We start from the raw sequence: 25,876 nt of genomic DNA on the forward strand, positions 1-25,876 counted from the left end.
TTTCTTTTTTTTAAGAAGATCCACACAGTTTGACAGCTCACAATTTTGGTATCTTTCAGAGAACGCTTGAGTTAAGACACACTGCTATATGCTCAAGAATAGCATTTACATTATTTTAACATTCCTGCTGACAACAAGTTGCTGATCAACTGCATAGATGAAGAACAGAATTTTTCCAAAGCAATCATTTTGTTTACCTGAAGCAATCTGAATGACATACCTTTTAATTTAGTGTAGGCATGGAGAACAGGATCAGCAGAAACCATACATGGCCACCATGGGAAACCAGACACTTTTGACCACACTAGATCTCCTATATTATACTTCAACAGATGGACTTTTTCCTCTTTGATGGTACTCTGAGTTTGATCTCTCTTAGCAGGAGCCTTAAAAAGAAAAAAAGAAAAGCCAAACCGATCATCTTTTTTTCAGATATGTGTCAGTGGTAATAGAAGGAGGAAAATAAGAAATAGTTCATAAGAATAAAGTGCTGTCATGTTTGCTAGTAAACAATAATTGGACTTCATGTGTAATGAAAACTTTAAACTTTAAGTCATAGCTTTTGTTCTCTAACAGTGAAAAAAATCCACACTCCAATTACAGTTTTGTTTTTAATTTAAAATATTGGCAAGTGAGCTGTGGTTTGCCTTTATCTTTTCAAGTAACTTCTGAGAGACCATCAGGAAGGCTTAATTTGATTTCAAATACATTACCTGAGCACTGGATGTAGATGTGGAAGAGTCAACCTCCCTCTGTATCGAATATTATTAATCAAGTTAAGTGCTATACACACAAATGTACTATTAGATTAAAAAAAAAAAACCTCAAAAAACCAAAACCAAACAAAACTCTCAGACTAGAACAGAATGAAATATTGTCTTTATGTCTGAATAGAAACTACAAAAATAACCAGGTTTAAAACCCTAAGCCCTCCATCTTTCAGCTGTTTTTTCACATACTGAGAACTTGTAACATGAACCATTCCCCACATACTTTTGTGAGATTTTTTTTCTGTTCCAGTTCCAACAGTAAAAGTTTGTGAGTGCTCCATTGATGCTGTAAAGCTATTTTAGCTGTTGGAAAACAATTACAGAACTATTTCCACTTCAAGGGATAGAAATTAGCTACAAGGGTGTTTCATGTTGCCCTATGACAGACACATTTTTACTACATAATAAAGTTCAGCAACACAGACATTATTCACCAACTAAAACCATTTCACAGAGTTAGCTGCATTTTGTCTCTTTGGATTCATTTGTAATATTTGATATAAATAGAGTGCACCTTTATCTAGGTAAGCATTAACTCTGGAAAAAAGCACAGAATGTATCTCATTACACACCTATCACATATTTTATAAAATCACGTATTTTGAATCTCCTTTTTAATTTTCTAGTAGTAAATTTATATGCAACATTTATCATTCATCTTGTATAATACCAGCTCATCATTCAGAAGGCAGTTAAAATTAATTAGAAGAGGCAAGAGGAAAGAAAGAAGACAGTTAAGAGAGCAGAAATCTAGAATTTATAAACAAGTACTTGGAGCATTATGCTGAATCAGAGTAGGTCACTTTACCTTGTACATATTTTCAAATCCAGCAAATACTCCCATAAATAATTACACATTATATCTCAAACACAAACAACTAAAATCTCTGATGTGCTGCAACTGCATAGACATTTATTTGCAACTCAAACATAAGAGGTACATCCAGTCAAACCCCCTAAAACTCAATGTACTTAGAAATCAATTTCTCAAAGCTTTTAAAACTTTTCTTGGTAAACATACATGAAGCCATGTCCTCTGATTGCTAGGGACAATTACTCATCCAGTGATTCAGCTTTTCTGATGAATTCAGACTTGGTTCATGTGACTCCAGCTGGAGCTACATTCCCATGTCTCAAGGTTTTTGGCTCTCTGAGGATTCTCTAAGACTGTCAGAAAACTCCTCCTGTGAGCTTGCCTCAAGTCCAGCACTCTCAACAGATCTAAAAGGTTCCAAGCAGATGTGAAAAATCAAATGCTCTTTCTAGCAGTTAAACATGGTATGAAAAGTTATGCTTAAAAGCCAAAAATTAAGAAGCCCTTATGTCAGGGGCAGGTCTGGAAAAACATTAATCTTAAAACAACAAACCAACTTCAGCATTTCAGCTGAAGAGGTAGGATGGGATTTTTTTTCAATGAATCAACTTTTCAGAAATGTGGAAGTTACTCAGGAGTCTGAAACTCATTTTTAATTTATGACTCCCTGTATTCTTCAGAAAGTGCAACTAAGCTACAAAGATTTATGACTCTAGTCTGAGAGGGAGCTGCCTGGAATAATGAAAAGGCTCTAGCAGCGCTTCTAACTGCAGCATAATAGAAAAGGGGTGGCAGTACAGGGGAGAATATCACATTCCAATGTGTCTGCAAGCACTTCACAAAATTTTAGAAATGCCCAGAATTCTTTCACTATACTGGATCATGATAAAAAACTTAAAAATGACAGGCTCTGACAAAACCTGCAAGGTTTATCTGTGGTGGGCTTGATGTACTTACATTTTTTTTTAGTGATAAAACATTCATACTGTTAAAAATGGCAAAATACACCCAGCATTCAATATCCATGGAGCTCTCATACAGGATTTTTAAGAAGTCTATAGAAAAAATCACCACTTGCTCACTTCCATCTTACTTTACCACACCATTGTGGTTTAGTTTGATTTTCTCATTCTGGGAATTGCTCTGGTGTATTCCATAGGTATCCCAACAGTAACCAATGAGGTGCAATTCCTGGCATGTACTTTGGACATGCAGCTGTAGGACACCAACAGTTTATTCAATACTCTCTCTCAGAAACATTTTTGCAAACCAAATGCAGTCACATGGATTTTACAGTCATATGTAGATTTTACTTCAGTATCCAGGTAGGGTTATTTTATTTATTAATGCAAGGGGGGAAAGAAATAATTTCTAAACAAATTTGCCACCCAAACCCCTCCTGGTATCTCTCTTCTCATACACTGAGGACTGAAGCTCCTTTATAAGACACTTGTATTCTCTGCATTTTTAAAGAATAGGAGATCACTGTCAAGTTACAAAGTGGTATAGAAGAAAAGTAATTTGGCTTGCAGTTTCTTTTTCCTCCCAAAGGAAACAGAAATTGTTGTTTAGGGAAGCCTGAACTCATAACAATATGTGTTCAGACGGCACAGGGCATCTGAGTGCACCCATGAAGATGAAGAGGCAGGACTAGAATAGAAGCACAGTCCTGTGGGCTGTGTGAGTGCAGGGAAGAAGAATGCAGGGAACATCTCCTCCAGCCAGGCCTGACCAATTCTTCCTCTGATGATATTGAAGCAAACAAATTAAGATGGGAAACTCCTGGCTCAGAACACAACTGTAAAGAAAAGGAAGATCACACAAAATCAAACTAGTTTAAAATGCCTTCTCCTCAAATTTTGGCTCCTTTGTGTCTTTTTCATAACTTCTTTGTTCTTGAAATTGTTCTCATTTGTAATTAGATCTCCTGCCCATCAATGTCAGCAGCCTCCCTGTGCTGCAGAGGAGCACAGAACACTCTCTGGTTCTGTCACTGCTAAGTAAGTCTAGAGTGCCTGGCATATGCCCCATCCCATGACCTTTAACTGCAGTTTTGCCAGAATTAAAACCATTTAATTGCAGAACCTCCTTCACCTCTCCATCCTTAATTATAGGCAAGCTTTGCAGCCTGAGGAACTCCTACCTCAGTCACCCTAGCCCCAAACTTTAAACCAGTTACACTAAACATCAGAAGGAAACAGCTTGGGATGAGAGTTCTTTTCTACTTTAAGGAATCTGAGGATTTTGTTCCCCTTTCAAACAGGAGACTGCAGAGAATTTGCAAAGATGGGCAGTGCTGAGGTGGAGGTGATGACTCCCACACTAATCCTAACACTGGATACACAAACCATTCCACAGGCTTTGCACTATTCAGGATGGCAGACACAGAAATTCCTGACTTTCTGGAGTAATGAAACAATTGCTTGGAAAGGCAGCTAGACAGATTTCAAGTTGATTTTGTCCAGGAGGATGTGGAATGTGAAAATTGAGGAAGTCCTTTACAGCAACTGAGTTTTCCTTTGAGAAATTATGACTAGAGGAGAAGCATCAGCTGCAATAGGCTGAGAAGGACTGAAAAATAAAACAAAAAATTAACATGCCTTTCCTCTTTCCTTAACATATGACAGATTTGTTTGTCATTCCCTCAGCACTTTCACAGGCAATGAGTGACAGGCAGATTGACAAGAATTCACAACACTGCTGTCAGCATTCTACCAGCCCAAAGAAGTGGCTTGGCCACAGAAAACACCAGTATTTAATTAACTTTGGCTACATTTGCTCAAAAAAATCCAATCAACTTCCATTTAGTTTTAATCTGTCTGAATATGATAAGACAAGAACACACCATGAATAATAGGTCATTTCAAAGCTTAAAAGTCTCTCTAAATGACCAAACCCAAACTCATTTAAGGACAGCATCTTTACTGCATTGAGAGCTTTAGGTTTGTTTGTAGACTCTGCGATGAAAACACCATGATGAGTGTTTAGTAAACAAGAGAGAAAGGTAGAGTTTTAAAAAACACTTAGAAGGCTTATTAGGTAGGTGGTGTCAGATTGAGATTACTTTATCTCTTTTAAAACTACACAGTGGTGTTTTGTGTGTATTTCAGCTATTTTGTGTGTATATGCTCATGTGCACACATATGCAAGCAATTATAACCCTTCAAAATTATTGCAAATTACCTTGAGCATCAAAGAACTACTACCTCACTATATAAACTTGAAAAGCTATAGAAATCATAAAAAAAATTCCTCTGCTAATTGTCACAAAGGGATTATGCAAACAACAATGCTGAGAACTGGTGAAGTTCTCAAGTCTCCACAACACCATAAGAATTTAATATTGGACAAAAAAAGTATGAACCATCAAGACAAGTGAAGACAGCAAATGCTTTTTTCTGTATAATGTAACTAGGAAGTACATATTGAACAGCTTAAGCTGCAGATATCTGGTATTTCCGTTTTCATTTTCAATTCAGTTTCACTCTGTACCAAAGAACTTCCACTTTCACTATAGCAGAGGGCCCTGCTGCAAACACAGACTGCTGGAGGTCCAGCTGCAGGCCAGCAGTAAAACAAAGCTCCTCACATTACAAAGAAACTAAACTAAAATAACCAAGGCCCCTAAAGAGAATATATACAAGTAAAATGCATTCTGAATTGAAGTTAGAACACACAAACTTAGTCAAAGCTATTTGTTTCCTATGGAAAAAGGTAAGATTTACTATGGAAAAAGCTAAGACTGGTTGCTGAACAAACACACATTGTTTTTCTCTTCCTGCTATCTCCTTGTGCTGTGCTTTGTCAGCTAAAACTCCTACTGTCTCTTATGATCCTGTGTAATGAAAATAAAAGTGAAAATGTTTTGTTTTGTCTTCCTTGTCTATCAACACAGATAGAGAACTAAGGAAATGGTAGTACAGAAAAACTTCATTCCTTTCAGAGGTTCAGGAGAGGTGGTTGGTGTGTCTACAGAAGAAGACAGCAACAGAACAGAAAATATTATTTTTGTAATATTTTACTGCTTGAATTTCCCAACGACTAAGGACATTATAACCTAAAAAAACAACAAACCAAAGTAACAGGACAACAATCCTTCCTTCCTCAAAAAAACCACCATAACAATTATGTTCTCATTTTGTGAAAATTTCAGGAGTTTCATATGCCAAAAGACAAATCCACATTCAGCCTTCAGCCCAAGGCACCCAGGGACACAGGTACTGTCCCAAGAGTGATGTTCTGTCATCCCACAGAGAAATGGCTGCTTCTCACTCTGTGACTGGGGACAAAAATCTCATTAAATCCAATCACTTCAAACCCCAAAACTACAACTACAGCTGATCAAAAGCAGTGCAAACTCCTCTGTATGGACTATTGCTTCAAATAAAAAAATGTGGCAAATTAAGTCTCATACTATGTGCTCATTCTATGTGATTCTGCCTATAAAATACAGTATCCTCACAACCCTAACTGCCTAAGTTGTTTTAAATTTTTAAGATGATAATGCCCACATTATAGTGAATCTGTTTATCTCCAAAGGGCCTGAGAGGCCCTATGCTTATTCAAGTATCTCCCACATTCTAGGATGTAGGGGAGTATATTCAGATAGTATGACAAGTGACTGAATATTTTAAGAATAAAACTAAAGCTTCTTCACTTGTTATATTCTGTTCACTACGTAATGGAAGAATGCTGTGCAATTACATACTTGCAAACCACTGCCTACAGAGAAAATGTTTCAGGCAAAAGAGTAAAGAGTAAACCAGAACTTCACAAGATTACAGAAAAATATGGAATTATTACTACAAAATGGAGAAGGATGAGGAAACAAAGAAAGAAGCAATGAACCGGCAAAGTTTTATGTTCCATCTTCAGTAAAACAGAAGAGGACAGTACAACAGAGCATTCAAAGGACTGCAGCTCCCAAAAGGCCACTGCATCCATATCTGCACAATTCAATCTGCAACAACCTCATAAAATGTACAGTGAGGAAAGACTGCTGAGGGGGAAGAGGACATGAAATGTCTACATCAGAACAGAGAAGCAAACAAACTCTATTCTGAATTGGCTTATTAAGTTTCTCAGATTTGTAATTGTTTCATATCAAACTAGAGATTTAACTAAAATCTTCCAAATTCAATTTTGAGAGCAATTATATTAAATGTATTTCATCAAGTTACCTTTCACTTTCTTCTATTACTAACCACTTACTTAAGTTCTTCTATCACTAAAAGGAGGTCAAATCTGACAGTGTGAAAAATTATGTTTGCAGAAGACAGTATATTCTTATCTTCCTGCCACAACCCAGATTATTTTTTTTCCCCTCAACATGCTTAGATGGTGAAGCTATAAAAGAATGTCAAAAAATGCTGAAGAAAATCACTGCAGACCTGAAAATTCTTCTGTGCTGGCTGAGGCTGTTTGAACCACATATTAAGTTTTATCACAATGGGTTTGTTTCTTCCATTTCTTCCCACAAAGTCATCTAAAGCAGTTAGTGAACAGCAGGCTGAGTATCACCATGCAGGACCCTTCTCTCCCCTTCTCTCCAGGAGGGAAAGTAAACAAAAGACAATAAAATTCATTCAAGTTTAGACAGGGATGTATGGGTTTTTTTCAGAATGTAGGTTGTGGATTTTAAAACAAGACAGAAGTTCAAATTTGTCTTTCAAATCAAGCAGTAAACTCCTGGTTCCATTTCAATTTTTTTTTTCTGGCTTTGGTTCCCTCATTAGCAAGTCTCTAGCAGATGAGAAAACTCAATTTAAAAGCAAATCTGTCTACTCAAATCAGTCTTCCTTTACCCAAACACTATATAAGCAAGTATTTCAGACATAAACTTTAAATGATATTTTAGTAACTAGGACACAACTCTTCTTTCAGAGTAAAGAGCTGAAGAGAAACAGACTCAATCACTCACAGATTCAGTAAAACGTGATATCTGGAGCACTTCCCAATCCTCAGTCTTTCTTAAAAATATGGAGATGAGTTTCTTTCAGCTGTTTTACTGAATTTCTGCATTTTCATTTAGATGACCTCCTAAATTTTAAGTTACTGGCTTATTAATGGAAGGTTCCATGTTTCAGAAATTTAAACTAGATAATGTTTGATCATAATGAATACCCCCACCTTTTATACTGAGTATTAGGAAAAGATTTCTGCCTATATCCTGTGTATCTAACCTTCACCCACCCTCAAAGGTTTAAACTTTTGATGTGGTATCTGGGTATAAAAGACAGTGTGGATACAAGATGCTACAGAAATCTGTAAAAACATAACTGCAGAGCCATGAGGAACTCTGGCATGAGAAATTATTGCTTCTGAACAATTTCCATATGAACTTCACACAGGATAACAGAGTGAAAGCTAAATCATCTCAGCATACCTACAGATTTTCAGAATGCCATATCCATATGTAGCTTGTTATCTGCATGTTCAAGATGCAAGAATGTTATCTACATTCTTCAAGATCAGAATCTGTAACAGGACCTCATCTGTAGCACTCTTCCACACCCTTACAGAGTTTTCCCAAGACACTTTCTGAACAGGTATCCTCCTCCTGGCAGCTCACAGACATGCAGGACAGCATGGGTACATGGTCTGAATCCTAATATTGCCAGAAAACTGAAAAACCCACGTCCAGACAGCACTGCCAAAAGGCCACTGGATTTACAGGACACTTTTCTGGGGAAGGCAGAGACTTATCTCTACCTTTTTTGTTTTAATAACAAGAACACTTCTGAAGGCAGCTGACTAAGCTTAAACAGAACAAATAATTATTGGGCAGAAAAGGGCTCTGTTAGTTAGCTAATATCTTAACATAGTCCAAGTACTACTTTGCTTTAGAGATCAGCCCTTTAAAATGAATTGCCATAACTAAAAGCAGGCATAAGAACTTTCACAGGTTCTCCTGTTACATTCACCTAGCAGGGCCTCCTCCTCTACAGATGAAATGCCAAATCAGTGGTTAATAAGCCTAAGACAGGTGGGGGAAGACAACCAAGAAAATCCTGAACAGACAGACATGACCTTAACTTGGCAATGCTGAAGCTTATTTCTGAAACATCCCTTATTTCCAGCAATAAAAATGTACAGAAAACCTGGGAAACCCCAAATCTTTGCAGTGCAAAATCATGATGCACATAACCAAAGTGCTGCCAATTCCACCAGAACTAAGATCCCAAATTGTTTCACTTCATCACAAGCATCCACAACATACACTCAAGTTGACATTTATTTACCAAACAAACAAAACAGCAAAAAATAAATAAAATCAAGCTTTTTTAGCATTAGTTGCTGCTATGAGGTCACAAATTCCCTTCCTCACACAAGCACAGCAGGGCTTGTTTAACAAAGATATACAAAAGACTCAGTTTTCCCTCTTCCAGTGAACTTTCAAAATAGTAATTTTTAAAAACAGTCCTTCTGAGAAGGGAATTAATTTCTGATTATTGACAACATACAGTTTTAGCTACTACTATTTTATGAGGCATGGGAGCACAACTCCTGTAGGTACTTTAGGTATTGACAAAAAGCAAAAATATAAGCTAGCCCAGTTGGATCTCTTTATTTATAATTGAAAGATGATGAAAGATGGTAATAGGCAAACATAAAATTAGTGTCAGTGGAAAAAGACCTCTTTTGGAGAGCCTAAAGTTCATCTGCCCTACATAAAATCCACTCTAAAACAAGGAAACTTGTAAAGGAGGTTGAACCCACTGCTCCAAGACAGATCAAAATATTTTGCTTTTGCTACTTCGCCTAAGGGTTACTACAAAATATCTTTCTTTCTTGACAGAAGGGGGCTATAAGGGCCAGAAATTACATCTGGTACAGATCACTAATGTTTCCCAAATATCTGCCTGTAAATCCATCCAAGTAACACAACCCTAAACTGCAGATCTAACTCCTTGCTACATGTCAGACTTAGACATGCATTATTTTGGTTAAGCAGAACACTGAGCAGAGCAAGAGAAAGGCTAAAAAAACCCCAACAAACAGTGAAACAAGCAGCAAATTCCTTGCCAAACCAACCTATAGTGGCCAATACAGGAGGAGGAAAAGGAAAAGCTGAGATTTTAAATCATTTAAATCATGACATTACCTGTGCAACAACTGACAATAAATCTGGTCAGCTTATAAAACCAGAAACTGCCATTAATCTCTCAACACCATCTGCTGCTGACATGTAAAGGGAAGTTAGTTGTTCCAAAGATGGCTTGCTCACCACTTTACTTCATCTGTCATGTCCACCATAATGCCCAAAACACCAAAATAAAAAAGCTCTGGAATGCACAAACCAATGATAAATATGAAAAAATGCAAGAGATGCTGACATTCTTTGAATTTGACTTGGCTACATCTGGTCAGCTCTTTTCTACAGAAACCTGGCCCAGTGTTCAGAAGCAGTCAGGAATCAATAATATGCTAAGAATTATTTATAATGAAAAATAATGAAATTGAGAACAATATAGAAAATCATTAACATGCCACTGTATGCATTCACAAGACATTTATATTGTGAATGTCCTCTATTGTTCTGGTTCCTTATTCTAAAATAAAACACAAGACAGCAGAACCCAAAGGGCAGCACAGTGCAGAAACAGGGTAACACGAAGTAGCATTCTGGAATTGCTTCTAAAATATATGGAACAACACACCAGTACTGGACAAGCCGAAATTCAAAATAAAGCAAGTTTGTGAGAAATCTACACAATGACCAGTAAGAGAAGTCCATGACCCCTATTTCTATTATTATGGCAGAATCTAGCAAAACAAGTAGGCAGCAAATTGAAAAGGTGGAAGTGCTGCTTTATTGCCCTTCATGCACTGGATGCAAAACAGTACAGTTACTTCAGAACAGGATGCAAAAAGCTCACACTGGCCCAAAAAGAACCCAAGGGCTCCTTCCATGAATTCAGCCATCTACAGCCATTAAATACAAAGTCACCAGCTCCAGAAAGCTCTGAGTCACAAACTGCTGGAGGCTGAATAGATCCAAAAGGAGCATCACCCTATGATTTGCAATCTCTGTATTTCCCATTATGCCTCCTCCACTGAACCCTACCCTGAGCTGAGGTGCTGAATTAAATGGCTCCTTGATCCAACTTGGTAGTGCTATTCTTAGGCAGTCTTTTTGTCAACACTTCAGGATATTACTTCATACTTGATTTGGATTCTCCCACCAATGTGTTTATGAAGAAAGAGGACAAAAAATATATTTAGGGACCACTTCTTGGGACAACAGTTTTACATAAAAAATGCACTTATATCAGCCACTTTTACATACAAGAACAGGAAGTCTGGTATGGAAAGCCTGAACAAATACTCAGGTTTTCTGCAATTAATTTTGTAGCCACTCTGAGAATACTCCCAGCTTCTAATCTCCCCTCAAACCAGTACAATGCTGTATGCTTTTTAGTGCTTCTTAAAAGAACAAGTGGTTCTTTAAGATACTTTCCCAATGAGGCATTAAGAAAATCAATTTAAAGTACTGAAGTAACAATTACTGCTGCACATCATGAGCTGCTTAGCACTAACAAGTTCTCAAGGCTTAGCTAAATTTAATCCTTTACTAAGGGCTAATGCAAAACAGTATTTCAGAAACTCTTCCAAAAAGGGTAAGAAGTTATTTCTCTTGTTTCTGAAGGGATCACCCAGAAGAGATTTTTAGGATTAGTGGATTAGTCCTTCTCCTTTGGGATCCTGGTGACATCAGCCAGACAGCCTATGTAATCACTTGCCTGAAGACAGGATCTGATACCTCAAGACAGTCTATTAAAAAGGAAAACATAACTGAGTTCATTTTATCCTACAACTACAGATCCTGACTCCTGTGGTAGCTAAGCTGCACATTTTGTGACAAGTACAGTAACTGTACTTTACCAGGAATTCCTAATAACTGATGATAAGAAATATTCAAGTCCTTTCCCTGAAAACACATACTTATTTTATTCATTTTTCTTTTTATTTTTTGAAATTAAGACAAAATGAGCAATCTTGGGGTCTGTCTGTACCATCTGCAATGGGATAATAAAACATTCAATGAACTCCATTCTCCAATATTACAAAGTGAACTTGTTGCTTTGTACTGGCCCCTACCTGATTAGATGCAAACATCAGAGAAATAACATCACCTTCAGTGGTCCCCAGCCTCCTGTATTTAGTTACCAGAGACACTAGAAGATCATCCTCAGACTGTTTCAGTTCTACCCTTACTAGGTTTTTTAATCTTTGCCAGTATGTAGATATTGGATATAATGGAGCTAGCCAGAAAGTTTTTCTCTCTGAAGGTGAAATGGCAACATAAACATATGACAAGGACTAGTGGAATTCCTCCAGCAATTTGCAATTGCCCCCCATGTAGCTACTGCAAGGTCATTAAAGGCCATATCCTGCAGAGAGAGAGTAAAAAACCTGCCAAGTTTCTGGTATAATACTAGAAGAGAACCACAAGAAAAGTGGATAGGAAGCTATGTGGAAGGTATAGTTTTTGGATCATGTACATGTATTACACAGCTGGAAACCTTAAACTAGCAAGTAGAGCAGATGTGGACTTCCAGGTTTGTTCTGGACACAGTGCTGCTGCTTTTGTGAGCTACTGCACCAGGGCTGGGAAGCCAGGCCAGGAAGCCCAGCCAAAAGGGCAAACTGCCCCTTGTAAGCCCATCCCAGCTCCTGCAGAACAAGCTCAGATGTGCCAGGGTCACAGACTGGGCTGCTCCCACAGCCAGAGAGCACAGACCTACCCTGGGACCCCCAGCATGAGAGCTGCACATGTATGTATGGACATGTATGTATGCACATGTATGTATGCACAGGAATCTCTGATTCCTGTACAGAAACCCTGCATTGCTCTAGGGATCATACTGGGATTACTTCACATCAATATATGAAATAAACCTCTGCTGTTCTCTTCCAAACAGGACTGCTTCACTTCTAACACAAACCATGAGTAAGAAAATCTCACTCCTCAGTGGCAGTGATAACAGTAACTTGAAAGCAGTCAGGACAAATCCCAGTCCCAGGATGGCACATGAGCAGCTCCAGGAGCCCACGATTCTGGCACTGATTCAAACCTCTAACATGTGATACCCACCACCCATAACCCAAAACATCCAGGGGTGCACTGCCTTGGCTTTAAAGTTGTGAAACCAAGCCCTATCCTGAGAGGCCTGGATTTTAAAGTGAATTCCTTAAGTGGAGAGAAGGGTGAGAAGAGGGAGGGGAGGAGGAAAGAGGCAGAGGTTGTCCCACTTCATCTCCTTTACCCTGGGAAAATGAAAGCAGTACAGCTGTTTCTCAGAAGCCTGGAAAAGCTGGTGGTTATCAACAGAAATCTAACTCACATTACAGAGTGGGCAGATCACATTTACTCCCAGCTGAAAACTAACTCACAGACAATGTTTTAAATAGCCTTCATTTCTGTTAACAAAAGATGCCCAAACAACAAGAACACCCAACAGCAGAGCACTGGAACATTTGTTACATGATATGCCTCTCACCTCAGTGCAACAGTAATCTGCTGTGTCCATCAGACAGAGATCTAATTACCTACACAAAAGGCAGCATTTGAAACATGGTGATTTTTGTTAAATCAAAGGAGTAAGAGGCTGGACAACAAGAAATTGAGAGAGAAACCAGATGAAAAATAAAACCAGACAAACAGGTTCTGCATTAACTTGTGACCTACACTAAACAGGTACCTGAGTGCAAAATTAATCAGCTTTTACTCTAAGAATATTTACCTAATTTCCACTTTGCAGCCACAATCAGCTACATAAAACCACAGTATGATGCACTAACATTAAGGCTGTGGATGCTGGCCACGGAGTTTCAGCTAGAGACTGAAACCAAAGAACACTGATACTAAGACATTACAGTTATCATCACAGAAAACACATGTATGTCACAAGCCTGACAAGTGCACATGGACAAACACTTGAAACATCTCCTTCACCTGTTCCCTCATATTTGTTTTTCCTTATTTCAAACCTGCACAGTTGCAAACCCTCCCTGTGACAGAAAGAAAAGCCCCAGGTTTTTTACAATCAAGGACTTATAAAATAACATCTTGCAACCTTTAAATGCTTCTCCTTTTGACCTTTGTGCTTTAAAGTGCACCATGCTAGGAAAAAAAGAAGTGTGACCCTATGTTTCAAACTCTCTGAAAAGAGCAGGGTTGCAATTTTGCAAGGGCTGAGATGGAGCAGGTGGCTGCCTGGATTGGGTGGCTTGGTAGCTCAGGGGTTTGGCACAGGAGCAAATAACCCTATCACTCAGCAGCCACTCTGGGAAACAGTGCTGATGTGGTTTTCTCCTGATCATTTCTGCCCAAAAGACAACTCAAAGAAGCCAGACAAATCTTTCTTTTCATTTTATATGAACTGTGCACCAGGAAAATTTAAAGGCCACTCTCAATGGACAAAAAGTGTTAAGGGCTTCAGAACAAACTGCACAGGTGGACATATTAAATATCACCTTCTCTTTCAGACAAAAACCAAAATAACAAACCCACACAAATATGCTTCAGTTGCCAATGCTATTTAACATGCCACCTTTTAGTCCAATTTATCCTTATTAACAATGAGCTGGACAAAGAATTACTCGAAATATCAACTCTGCCCATACCTTTTATCCCTGAGTAATGATTCAGAAAAGTCTGAACCAGTTAAGTGTTAAAACATTCTCCTTACCTAAATTAAAGACAACAAACTCTTGAACAACATTCCTGAAAACATGAGTATTGATAATTTTAGGATAAATTACACATTCAAACCATAAACAAACGATAAATATTTCTGATACCTAGAAACACATTTACACAGTTCTGTGAACTCATTTATTATTTAGTTTTATTGAAAAGAACTGCAAATAAAATCAGCAATACAGTAACTCTGCTTCTTCTCTGTATGTGTGACCTTGGAAGAAAAAAACAATCAACAGGGCTGTGTTAATGGCAGGACTGGATGGTCTTAGAGGTATTTTTCAGCCCATGAGTCCATGATTAACTGCAGCTGACAGAAAACCATAACATAAGTTCTGTGTTTAAGGTGTGCAAAACCAGGACCTTTCAACAATCCAAAGCATTCATTAACATTCACCATTGTTATACAACACCATTCTGAATTATTCACTGAGAAACTTAATATACATAGAAGTATCCCTGCTATGTAGGGTTTTTCCTCTGAGATAAAGTTATTGCAAACCACATTCCTTTAAATGGAGTCTTGCAATAAAAGCTAAATAAAGGGGGAAAAGGGTTCCCAGCAGCATTCTTATTTACAATCTGGTAAGGCAAATTAAAAAAAGTTTAAACATTACTGCCAATGCTTAAAAGAAGTAAAAAACCAAAGAGCTTGACCACAAAATTAATGACACCAAATACAAGATCTAGATATTTTCAATTAAAATAAGTCACTGGGTTACAGCAAGCAAAACCAGCTCTTTTCAGATCACAAACAGGCATAGGGACTACACTCCAGCTGCCAAAATCTGATGGTAGAGGCCAGATGATCAGCCAGCTGACTGCTGAGTACATTTTTCTTTTAATTCAGAACCAGAAATAGAGAAAAATGAAGGTTTCTTTTCTGAAACATCTGCTTATTAAGAAGCCAGAATACCTCATTCTCCAGGAGTTAAAGATCACCTCTACCTCAGTTTCCTTGCTCAGGTGCACATGGTGACCAAGTCTTGGCTACAAGTCTAGAGGAAGTTTCTGCTTCATACATCACATACTTCTACATACCCTGATTTGCTCTGGAGACTTTACTGATATGGAAACTGAATTTATGGAGTATTCCTATCCTGGGGAAGAAACATGTACCAGAACTAGACTGCATCTGTTCTTTTTTTGCAACAAAGAGAGGCACAGAAAATTACTCCCCCCGTTTGTGAGGGACACCTACTAAATGCCTGAAGATGAGCATACAAACACTGAAACTCCTGTATGATTAACAAATCTCACAAAACACAGAAAACACTAAAAAAAAAAAGTACTACCTTCTTTTCAGTGGTGCTTGAAGTCTTTGATACTAACGCTGTTTCAACAAGACCCTGCTCAAGTAAGGAGTCATATTTTATGCTTCTTTTTCTGCTTCTCCTCTCCTTGTTTGCTGGCTTTTGTTCGTTTTCCTCCGACTGAGACACATCTGCACCATTGTCTCCACAAATGGAGGACTCAAAAAGGGGCTTCCCATTCATGTAGGTTTTAGTGATTTTCAGCTTTATTTCTGGAGAGCCATTCTTGATAGGAGTAGTGTTGGGGGGTGTTCCAACTCCCTTGATTTCCTGAGGTTCAAAGCGCAGCTTGGCATCCTGGGCCCCGGACTCGCCATTAAACACCCGAGAGGTCAGATCTTTCAATTTATCAGCTGGAATAAATGGAAGAGTCTCGTGGCCATTATATTTTTGCATGACACCTTCCTGTAGAGTGGCAGAAAGTTGTGCTTTGCCCAAGTAGACAGAACATTCACGATTCACTTCACAATTCTGAGGTTTCCCATTGGTATTTCCAAGGATTTCTGGTACCTGCTTCATTTTGATGCAGTTAATTTTTTGAGCTAACAGTTGAGAACTTCTTTTGATGCTAAAGTCCATTCAGCCCAGATGTTTCCAGTCTTACACTGCTATATTAAGACAAAAAGACAAAAATATTTTTAACAAGAAATGTCAAAAGCTAATAAGTATTCAGATAGACATCAGCACTAATATAAAACTCAACATACTTCATTAGAGTTTTACTAACAAAAGCTTTGTTTACAGTCTTCAGAGGCAAAATGCCTCAGTATCTGTTAATATGCATTACAAAAGAATTCCAAGAAAAACAGATCTATGAATCATCAATTTTATTAAATCGAAAGTGGAAAGCAAAATCCCAGCTTTCATTTTAACCATTTGTTAACCATCTACAGCACGAGTGTTGCTTACAATAGCTACACAAAGGTACTGCACTATATCAAACAAGTAAGAGGTTAGACCTAAGATAATATCATTATTAACAACATAAACCAGATGAGTTTATCTCCAAGAGGTTGTGCCAGCATAGAAACCACCCAGGCTGTGTTCCTGTAGAACCTACACTATGGACAGCAGCATCACAAGCTTCCCTTCCTCACTCTCCGAACTTCAACCATCCATCAAAACACACCCCCTGCAGAAACACCACAGCTCAGACAGTCTCCAGACATTTCTCAAGGCATTCTGGCTGTAAGAATGAATAAAGAGTGAGCATTTTGGGCCAGGAACACCAGCCCACTGGGAAACAGCTAATCCTTCAGGCCAGTGACCATACTGGACACAATTTAAATGATCAAAGCAACTCGTGGAATTTTAGATTTTTCATGGCAACAATATCATCTACTATCATCCACTTTTCATACAGAAATTTGCAAACATGCAACAAGCTAAAACTGCACTATTTTCTGCCTTAAACAGGTTCTCCAAGGGTTCTAAAAGCTAACCCTGCCTGTTTCAACATTACACCACTGTAGCAAACAAATTAGTCTGGCAGAATGACTCCTTTGTGCTCCTAAAGATGATGGTTTCAATTTTTAAAATTCACATGCGTAGATTCTTCATATTACTGAGTCCAGTATATACACAATATAGAAAAATACACCATCATAAATATTATGAAAGCTCAGCACAATAATCATCACATCCATGCTCAAGGTAACCAATTTCATATATGATTAAGTCCAAGGACTGTCACACCGAATCAAAATTTCATCAAATCTTGTCTCACCTGCTTACAAAAAAGTGCTGCAAAACCCATGATGAATAACTATTGAATTGTCAGTTGCTATGGGAGAAATCACTTCTGAATCTCACCTTGTTTATTAATGCACACAGCTATAATGCTTACAACTGGCATATTCCTCCAACTTGCATTTTTGATAGCTCTACATCAGGAGTAGCATTGTAAACATGTTCATAACTGAGCACTGCTGCAGCCTGCCAAAGCTTCTTAAGGATGTCAAGCTTGAATTCAAAGCAGCTGACGAACATGAAACCTTTTCATTTACAAAGATGCAGAAAAAAAAATTAAAAATCATAACTCCGTCTCTCCTTAGCAAGTAGTCCCATCTCCCTAACATGCTGCTCTAAAATATCTACAAGATAAAAGGGTGTCTTTCCACACAAGCTATATAGACTCATTTGAGAGATGAAAAACCTTCTCCCTCCAGGCACAAACAGCAGCCTAAAAATCTGGCATTAAACAAGGCAAGGGCAGTGTACCTGAACTCCAAGTGAATCTGCAAGAGAAAAAATTCTAATTTTTCTTTAGCCAGATGAAATCAGAATTACCAATAAAATCTCTGATAAAATGAGTAGAAAAGCAGCCAACTATATTAATTCTTCTTAAGAGGAATCAGAGATAAAAGGAAACTCAAAACTCAATCAGAAGAGAATAAATTACTAAACCTAAAGGGAACTCATGTCCTTTCACAGTATATTCTCCGAAAACATGGACATGAGACAAACTCTCAACCCAATTAATAACATGACAGTGTTTCAAGCTGTGAATCAGCAGATTTAACTGAAATCACATTTCTCTTAAGAAACAACTAGTGACAAATTCTATCAATCTCTGGGCAATGGCAAACCTGCTGGGAAGCACATCACACAGTTACAGAGAGCAAAATTCCTTAGAAAAACCGCCAAAACCAAGAACAAAACAAGCAAACCAGCGGTCTGTTGTTAAATCCGTACTTCCTCCGCAGGGATCCCTAACGGAGCAAAGCCGAGAGGCGATTTGGGCATCCAAGTTCCGAATTCCCTGCGGCCGCTGCGCCCTCCAGTGGGCGCCGGGCTCGGCGCGGCTCTTCCCGGCCCAGGAGCAGATTTAGGATGGATCCATAAACTGCTGACCAGGCCATGGATGGATTTCTGCATCGGGCCAGCTGTACCTTCTAATCCACACCAAGCTGCTGAATTATAAATCTTACTCTCATCACATACGTCTTGAAGCTACAAAGCCATCAAGCTTGAGGCACGCCTCCAAAAAAGCAGTAAATAATCCAGTGAGACTGTGTTAGTGGTGCACTCCATCTCAGGACACTGATGAATTAGAATGGGTATCTTAAGAATATCAAAACATAAAAATTGCCATAGTCACAGAATAACTTAGGCTGGAAGGGATTTCCTTGGATCATCTATTCCGACCTCTTGCTTAAGCCAGATCAAACTTCTCAAGGCCTGGTCTGAATAATGACCCACTGATAATCAACTTAAAAACTATGGCTTAAAAAAATCAAATTATTGTCTTTCTAGCTAATAAATCTAACAGTATGCACTCCATATTACAAAAACAAAGCAAACCGACCAACAAAAAAACCAAACCAAACAAAAACAACAACAAAAAACAGAATAAGAAACCAAAACAAAAAGACCAATAAATGAAAGAGCCTGAACTTTAAGCAGTTACCTTGATTTGCTCAATCCATCTGAAGATACACAGATTTCAAGAACTTCAGTGAGTGAAGGTTCAATTAATGACTCTCACTAATACAGGTCACTAAAAACAGCTGAAAGCACTGAAAAAGGCTCCTCAGATCACTGGAGCCAAGAGACAACAAATCCAGGTGTAATACTGGTAAAAGGAGGAAGTTAATGTACCCACAACAATCAAAAATGGGAAAATGAAGACAAAGGTAGTAATTTGAAACTGTAAGATATCAGAATCAGGAGATACAGATTATAAAACATGGGAAATAGACCATGTTTGTACAAAGATTTAATGGAACCAAATGAGTAGAGGCTTAAAGTAAGAGGCAGAATAATGGGCTAAGATAACAGATGTGAGTACCTAACAGAAAATATAATCCCATGGGGAGATGAGACATGTAGACAGCAATTTGCAGGTTAGTCACCATCTCTAGGACAACCAGTGGGATGGAAATCAGTGATACACATCTCACTCCTTGCAAAAAATAAAGTACATTTTTGGGTAAAAGAAAGAAAATCTACACACGGGAATAACAAAGGGTTTCAGGAAAAAAGATCAAAATTGAAGCCAGTTATATTTTGCATCACCTTTACTATACAAAACTTCATGGTTTCTTCGCTATAAGAAAAAGAAGGACCAGGCCCTTTGCGAGAGGAGGGGACAGAGCAGGAAAGAAGGAGCAAGGAGAAAATAACCCCCAACCAAGCAGTGCTGCTGTGAGTCTGGAATTAATGCAAGAAGATCTAGAAGACAAGACATGAAGGAATTAAATAAGATAGATCACGGACAAGATCTGGTTGATTCAAGTTGTAAGAATAAGGTCCTGAAGCAGCTGAGCATACAATTAGATTTGGAGGTACAATCAAGTGCACTCATGCTGGACCACAGTATCACACAGGAGCAAAAGCAATCCCTTATCTTTTTCTAGATGACTCTGTATCTATTGAAAAGGAAAGTGGGGGGAGGGCAGGGAAAGGAAGGGGACAAAAGCATCACACACTAGCAGCAGCTAATGAGCTTAAGCCAGTATCGTCCCATACTGAATGTCTGGTGACCCAACAAGTACCATTTTCACTAACAAAGGGGAAAAAAAACATTATAACCAGGAGTCTGCTGAATAAACATGATATTTTGGCTTGTGAACAAATAGCTTTCAGTATGGAAGATTTCTTATCAGATCAAGGTCTCTAGAATTTTTAATCATACAATGACAACTGGACAATCCTTGCAGTGGCTTTGTAAACATTTTCATACTTAAAAACCAGGTTCTATATAAGGCAAACTATCTTGCAGACATTTTAAATCATGCATTAATTACTTGAAAGTTCATCATCTGACAGGAGTCATGAGTCAAACGCAGTTAGCGTGCATGTCAGATTCCTCCTTCACTAGCCAAGCCACTATCATTTATGTGATATTTATTAGCCATTTCTTCCACATCTGCTGTAATTTCAGAGATGCTTTTCTGGTGTGTCAGAAAGAATGGAGTACTCCATTCCTTTCAATTCTGCCAAAGGGAGGGACCTGAGTAAGTAACCACCAACAAGCATCTCTATTAAATATAACTTTTATTTCGTCTAAGGGTTTTCTTACTCTGGTGAATTACTTGGGGCTGGCACAGGAAGGTGGGGGAAAGAAGGGGAGGATGACAAATTTCAATACAAATTCACAGTAAGAGAACTTTTTCACAAAAGCTATTTTTATTACCTACAAATCAGGCTTTCAGCTGGCACTAAAAAGCTAATAGAAGGCTAATGCTTTTTTGTGTTAATATTGCTTTCTGGTAAGTGTTCTCAATTGTCTCATCAATTTTAAGACAAAAGTTTATTCCTATTTTCAGATCAGAATGAGAGAAAATACTTAACAAGATTAAGAAGATTACAACACTTTTTTTTGCTAATACATTTGAAATCTTGAGTATGCTTACTCATATTATCTTGTATAAAACCCCTAAAATATCAAATAGGGTATTAATAATATCAAATATATGAGTATTTACTATTGCGTAGTACACTGTAATTGTTCTTCACTGCATTAAAACAATGAAAATTGTACTTCACTGCATTAAAACAATGAAAAATTACTACAGGATCTAAACATAATTTTATTTTAGAAGAAAACACAACTAAAAATTGCATTGCAAGATTGGCCAAAAGTTGTCACAAACCAGTTCTAGCCAGAAAATTCAAAAACAGCATCTCTCATGAAGAAAACCTTTACTGTAGTAGCTGAGATAGAATTGAAAATAAACATACCAAACCTTTCTAAAATTTATGAATCTTAGGAAAATTTTTTAAAAAGCATCCCTCCAAAGGAGACGATTTTTAATGTAAAAGCACCTGAAGTAAAGACTTCATTAATCTTGCAGAAGATATAACAAGATAAAGCACATTTTGAAAATTCTGTGAAGAAAGTTAGTGTACTTACAGTTGCACTTACTACCCAATATTACTTGCCACCAGATATTTTTCTTGAGGAAAAAAAAAGTATCCATCTTTTAAAATTTGTTTTGGATTTGCCTTTTTTTTCCCTGATGGATAAAATTTCTGAACTTCAATATCACAGCCTATTTTCATGAACCAAAACAAGTATTTACTGCCTTCTTACCAAGACAATACCAACTTGTACATTTAACAACTGTAGAATGGAAAGCAATTCTTCCCTTCAAATGCCACTTGCTACTGCAGAAAGCAAGCTTACAAAATGGATGGACTTGCTTTCTTGTTCTTCCTTGGGAAAAGCTTTTGCAACCAACCCTTTCATGTGGACAAGGCTGGAAGAGTCTGTAAGAGGATTCCTCTCCATTAGTTCCTTTTCTTAAAATCACAGAAATATTTTTTCCACTCCTGCAGAAATTTAATGTTGCCAGTTCCACTCATGCTGCTGGAGATGGGTGAAGCAATGAGATATATTTGAGTAAAATCAAATTCTTCTAAGGTGTTGTAATTCTGTCTGAAGAGAGACTACACATACCACTGTGGTGGGACCACAGATCACACAGAAAAGAATGGCTTCTCCTCTGCACATAAGCAGGGAGGAACACTGGTGCCTAAAATGGTAGGAACTAGTGAATATACCACCAGTATTTAATAAATACAAAAAGGCAGCCCCCAAACCTGAGACTGTCCAAAGGGAATGGCCCCTCTCTAGCAAAACAGGACTCAACAATTCAGTACTTGCTCAGTTTAGGTCTTTGCTCACCAATGAAATGATGTCTCTCCCTGTCTTTCAGCTCAGAGTTGTGCACCTGGCATCTGCATAGCTTGGGAACAAAGAACCAAACACAATCACACACAGTCTCAAATAGCACAGCACTTCAGTGCAGAGCTCATTATTTATACTGCTTTTTCACCTGGTCTAACACTACTTTAATTTCCCATACTTTTTTTAATCCCACTGTCTTTTTTTGTCAGCATCCCACCCCTACTCCTTGCACCACGCTCTCTGGATCTGGATCCTCTGGCTTACATAATATTCACTGCAGCAGATGAACACACTATAATCTGTTTCCTCTTCACTGTGGCCACTGATTCTGCTCTTATTCCCCTATGTAGTTGTGATAGCATAGCAATTCCCTGAAGCTTCACCAAGAGAATCATGAAAATTTCTGATTGTTCGAATTCTCAGGGAATTCAAGGAAGGGAAGATCAAAACTGGGATGACACCACAAAATGTTATAGGCAATGAATCAAACTGCAGTGTTAACAAGATGCTATCTGCTACATCTCTACAGAAATCAGTGCTCCTCAGATCTGACCAGACAGCAGCTAACTAATCCAGAGGCTACAGTCATTTTGCCTAGACCCTGACAAGTCTGCTATCTTTGTCTACCACAGCATTAAAACTGTTCATCCAAGTGGGTGCATTTAAATGCCAGAAGCACACTTGGTGCCTTGGAATCATTCTAGGAAGTGGCAGTGACACTGGAGACATGTGAGACTTTGCCAACACTATGAAGGCCCAGCTGTATGTACACAGAGAGGGCAAAATAATCCTGAAGCAGCATTTGGCCACATCTTCTGCTGTTTACAGAAGCAGCAACACATTGCACTCATAGTGTACCTCTCTGTTGTAGACAGGTAATGTGTACAAAGAGCTGATTTCTTTCACCCAGTACTTTCAGCTTCACATCTCAGAGCATTAGGTAAAGATCTGGAGGGTAAAGGTCCCAGGTGATTAATCCTGACTCCACAGCACTACAGAATTTAACTTACAGATATGCACCATTCACTAAAACCTGCACATATCCCCATCTGAATGGAACTGACTATAATGTGATCCTGGCCATACTGTGCTAATTCTGATCTCCTTCACACAGACCATAACCGTTTACATGCAACTACATTAATAATTCTATCAATGTATTTCCTTGAGGCAAAACACACACACAGAGGGAACTGGCAGATGTATGCCAGGAACACTCAAGCAAGGCCTGAGACTTCAGACATTAGACACTCTTCAAACAAACCCAAATACTTGCTATGAAGTGGCCTTTCTGGTTTGGACATTATTTGAAGTATTTCCCTGTGCTGGAGATTTACCATGCTCCTGCCAAAATGCATTACCATCATTCACAGAGCTCTTAATTCCTTTTTTATTTCTTTTACTACATCTATATCAAAAATCTCTCAGAAAGTGATTAGTGTAACTGTTAGAGGTAAAAGGTCTGGAATTAGAGTTTCTGTAGATATAGTCTACCTTATCCATTCCACTTGAAGACAGAAAGATAAAACACTTCCCTGTCTAACAAACCAATTCCTTCCTGTCCACTTTCCAAAACTTCTGTGTAGAGAGGTTTGCAGTGAGTATCTCCTGCAATTTTTTGCTGTCCTTTCAGCACAGTACTAGCTTTGTGCATTACTTCACTGTCTTATCAAATTTAGTTCTTTGGACAAATTGTGTTGTACGTACTTCTCATGGGAAAATCTAGTTCTGACTGTAGAAATAAGTAGTGTTAAGCAAATGTAGCTGCTCTCCTTATTTGCAGAGTTTCTGAAGGCTCAGCTATCACTACCATTTTGAGCCAGGCTTTCACCTGATGAATAGATATTGCACATGTACTTTCAGCTACACATTTTATGACTGGAACTTGTTTTTTGCACTACTGCTGAATTTCAGTCACATTCCACATTTAATCCCAGCATTTGTTTCTAGTTTGTTCAGGAGTGCTACTAGAAACCAGCTTCTGAGTCTGCATTTTGCACTCACAGAAAAATCACATTAATTTCATTCTGAAGCATTCGATTGAAAGTTGTTGGCAAGCACTCCATATAGGGAAATGATCCATATTCACATCTTTCACCCTACACTGTTCTACAAGGTTCATACTTTGGCTTAAATCCCTCTGCTTTATTATCAGACTAGAATCTAGGCATTCTTTACTACAGAGATAACTCCCCAGTTTAGATGTTTCAGAGTGCCAGTGCAGTCAGGATCTTTGCTGCAATGGAATCCCACCAGGGCTGGCAAGTTCCATAATTAATTTATCTCATATGTGATCTTGGGAACCTCGGCTCCAGAGACTAACCCATGCCACAGCATGAACATTTACACTTCTGCTTATTAGGATGAATAAATATGTGGAATGGTTCCCAAGAAGGCTGCTTTAGTACATATTCTTTCTAATGCTTCTTTTATTCTTTAATCAGTAGCTTTTCAAAATATTTCAAATTCCATTTAAATCACATTTCTAACAAGATATTCCCTAACCTCAGCCTTTTCTCAAAGATATTTTTGTCACAGAACATCTCATCTTCTGCTCCTTTTGTATCTCTTGTTTACTATGGCAGAACTCAGAGAACAGAACTCACTCCTGTTATGTTCTTTGACTCTGGCAAAGAAAACATGGAATTCTGATTTAGCCCTCAAGGCCAAATATGCCTGAAGATGATTTGTACACCCTCAGCTGGTTGGAGCACGATGTGAATAACCCCAACATCGTGGATTCAGTCCCTGTACAGTCCACTCACTTCAGCATTGGGCTCAATGGTCCTTGGGGGTCCCTTCCAACTCAGAACGCTCTAGGATTCTGTATAAAACACATTTTTAACGTCTATTTTAGCATGGATGTGAGATGCTAATATTTTAGTATTTTGTGTAAGGCACAAGCCAGAGAGATGTCACAAAGACAGTTAAATGGTGGTCTCTGTCAGCCAACAGAACAAGACATCCTTGTGCTTCTCCAAAGAGACAGAAAACCAACAGTATCCTCCACAGACAGCAGAGGAAAAATGGCAAAGCTTCTATGAAAATCAAGTTCAATAGCACATCATGCTGCAGTTTTCCAGTCATTTGCCACCTATGTATCCTTACCCCAAATAGCTCCAATTTGTGCTGGGGAGCTGAATACCAAAGTTCAAAAGAAGATCAAATTGCTATCTTGCACCAAGATGAAAATAGGGCAAGCTAAAAGGATGGGAACAAAACTAGAAACAGAGCCATCACCTGTTGAGCAATCCTTGCAATTTAAAACATGCTTTAAGTCTCTTATATATTTTACTGGTTTCACAATAAGTCATATATGAGATCCTGCACCAGTGGTGCCCCAGGGCAAAGTCATTTTGCCCAACATATGAAAACTGAAGTACATTAGGTTAGTACTTCACCCTTCCATACTCACTAAGTGCAGTGAAACTTTCAAATACCTTTTCAAACACCTACTTTCCACACAGCACATCATGGTACCGTAAGAACAACTTCCATGCAATGGTATTATTCCTTAACATTAACAAGGATAGTACAAATCCTGCTTTTGGTTCAAGCATGATTCACAGGTATTTGTTTATTGCACACAACATGCAGTTAAAAAAATTGAGTTTATGTTATAATCTACTGTATGCTTTG

The 25,876-nt window shown here is 38.2% G+C and overlaps 1 protein-coding gene across 9 annotated transcripts in view; it reads right to left on the bottom strand.

Moving 5' to 3' along the window:
- NSD2 (nuclear receptor binding SET domain protein 2) overlaps positions 1-25,876 on the bottom strand; it is a 100,089-nt gene that overhangs the window by 44,550 nt on the left and 29,663 nt on the right. For all 9 annotated transcript variants that reach the window (XM_077177800.1, XM_077177801.1, XM_077177806.1 and 6 more), the window contains 2 exons: positions 15,586-16,211; positions 221-386 (listed from right to left, as the gene is read on the bottom strand). In XM_077177800.1, the coding sequence (XP_077033915.1) occupies positions 221-386; positions 15,586-16,182 (763 nt within the window). In that variant the 5' untranslated portion in view covers positions 16,183-16,211. The remainder of the gene's footprint in view (positions 1-220; positions 387-15,585; positions 16,212-25,876) is intronic.

This window comes from Agelaius phoeniceus, chromosome 4, assembly GCF_051311805.1.
Source record: "Agelaius phoeniceus isolate bAgePho1 chromosome 4, bAgePho1.hap1, whole genome shotgun sequence".
Taxonomy (NCBI): domain Eukaryota; kingdom Metazoa; phylum Chordata; class Aves; order Passeriformes; family Icteridae; genus Agelaius; species Agelaius phoeniceus.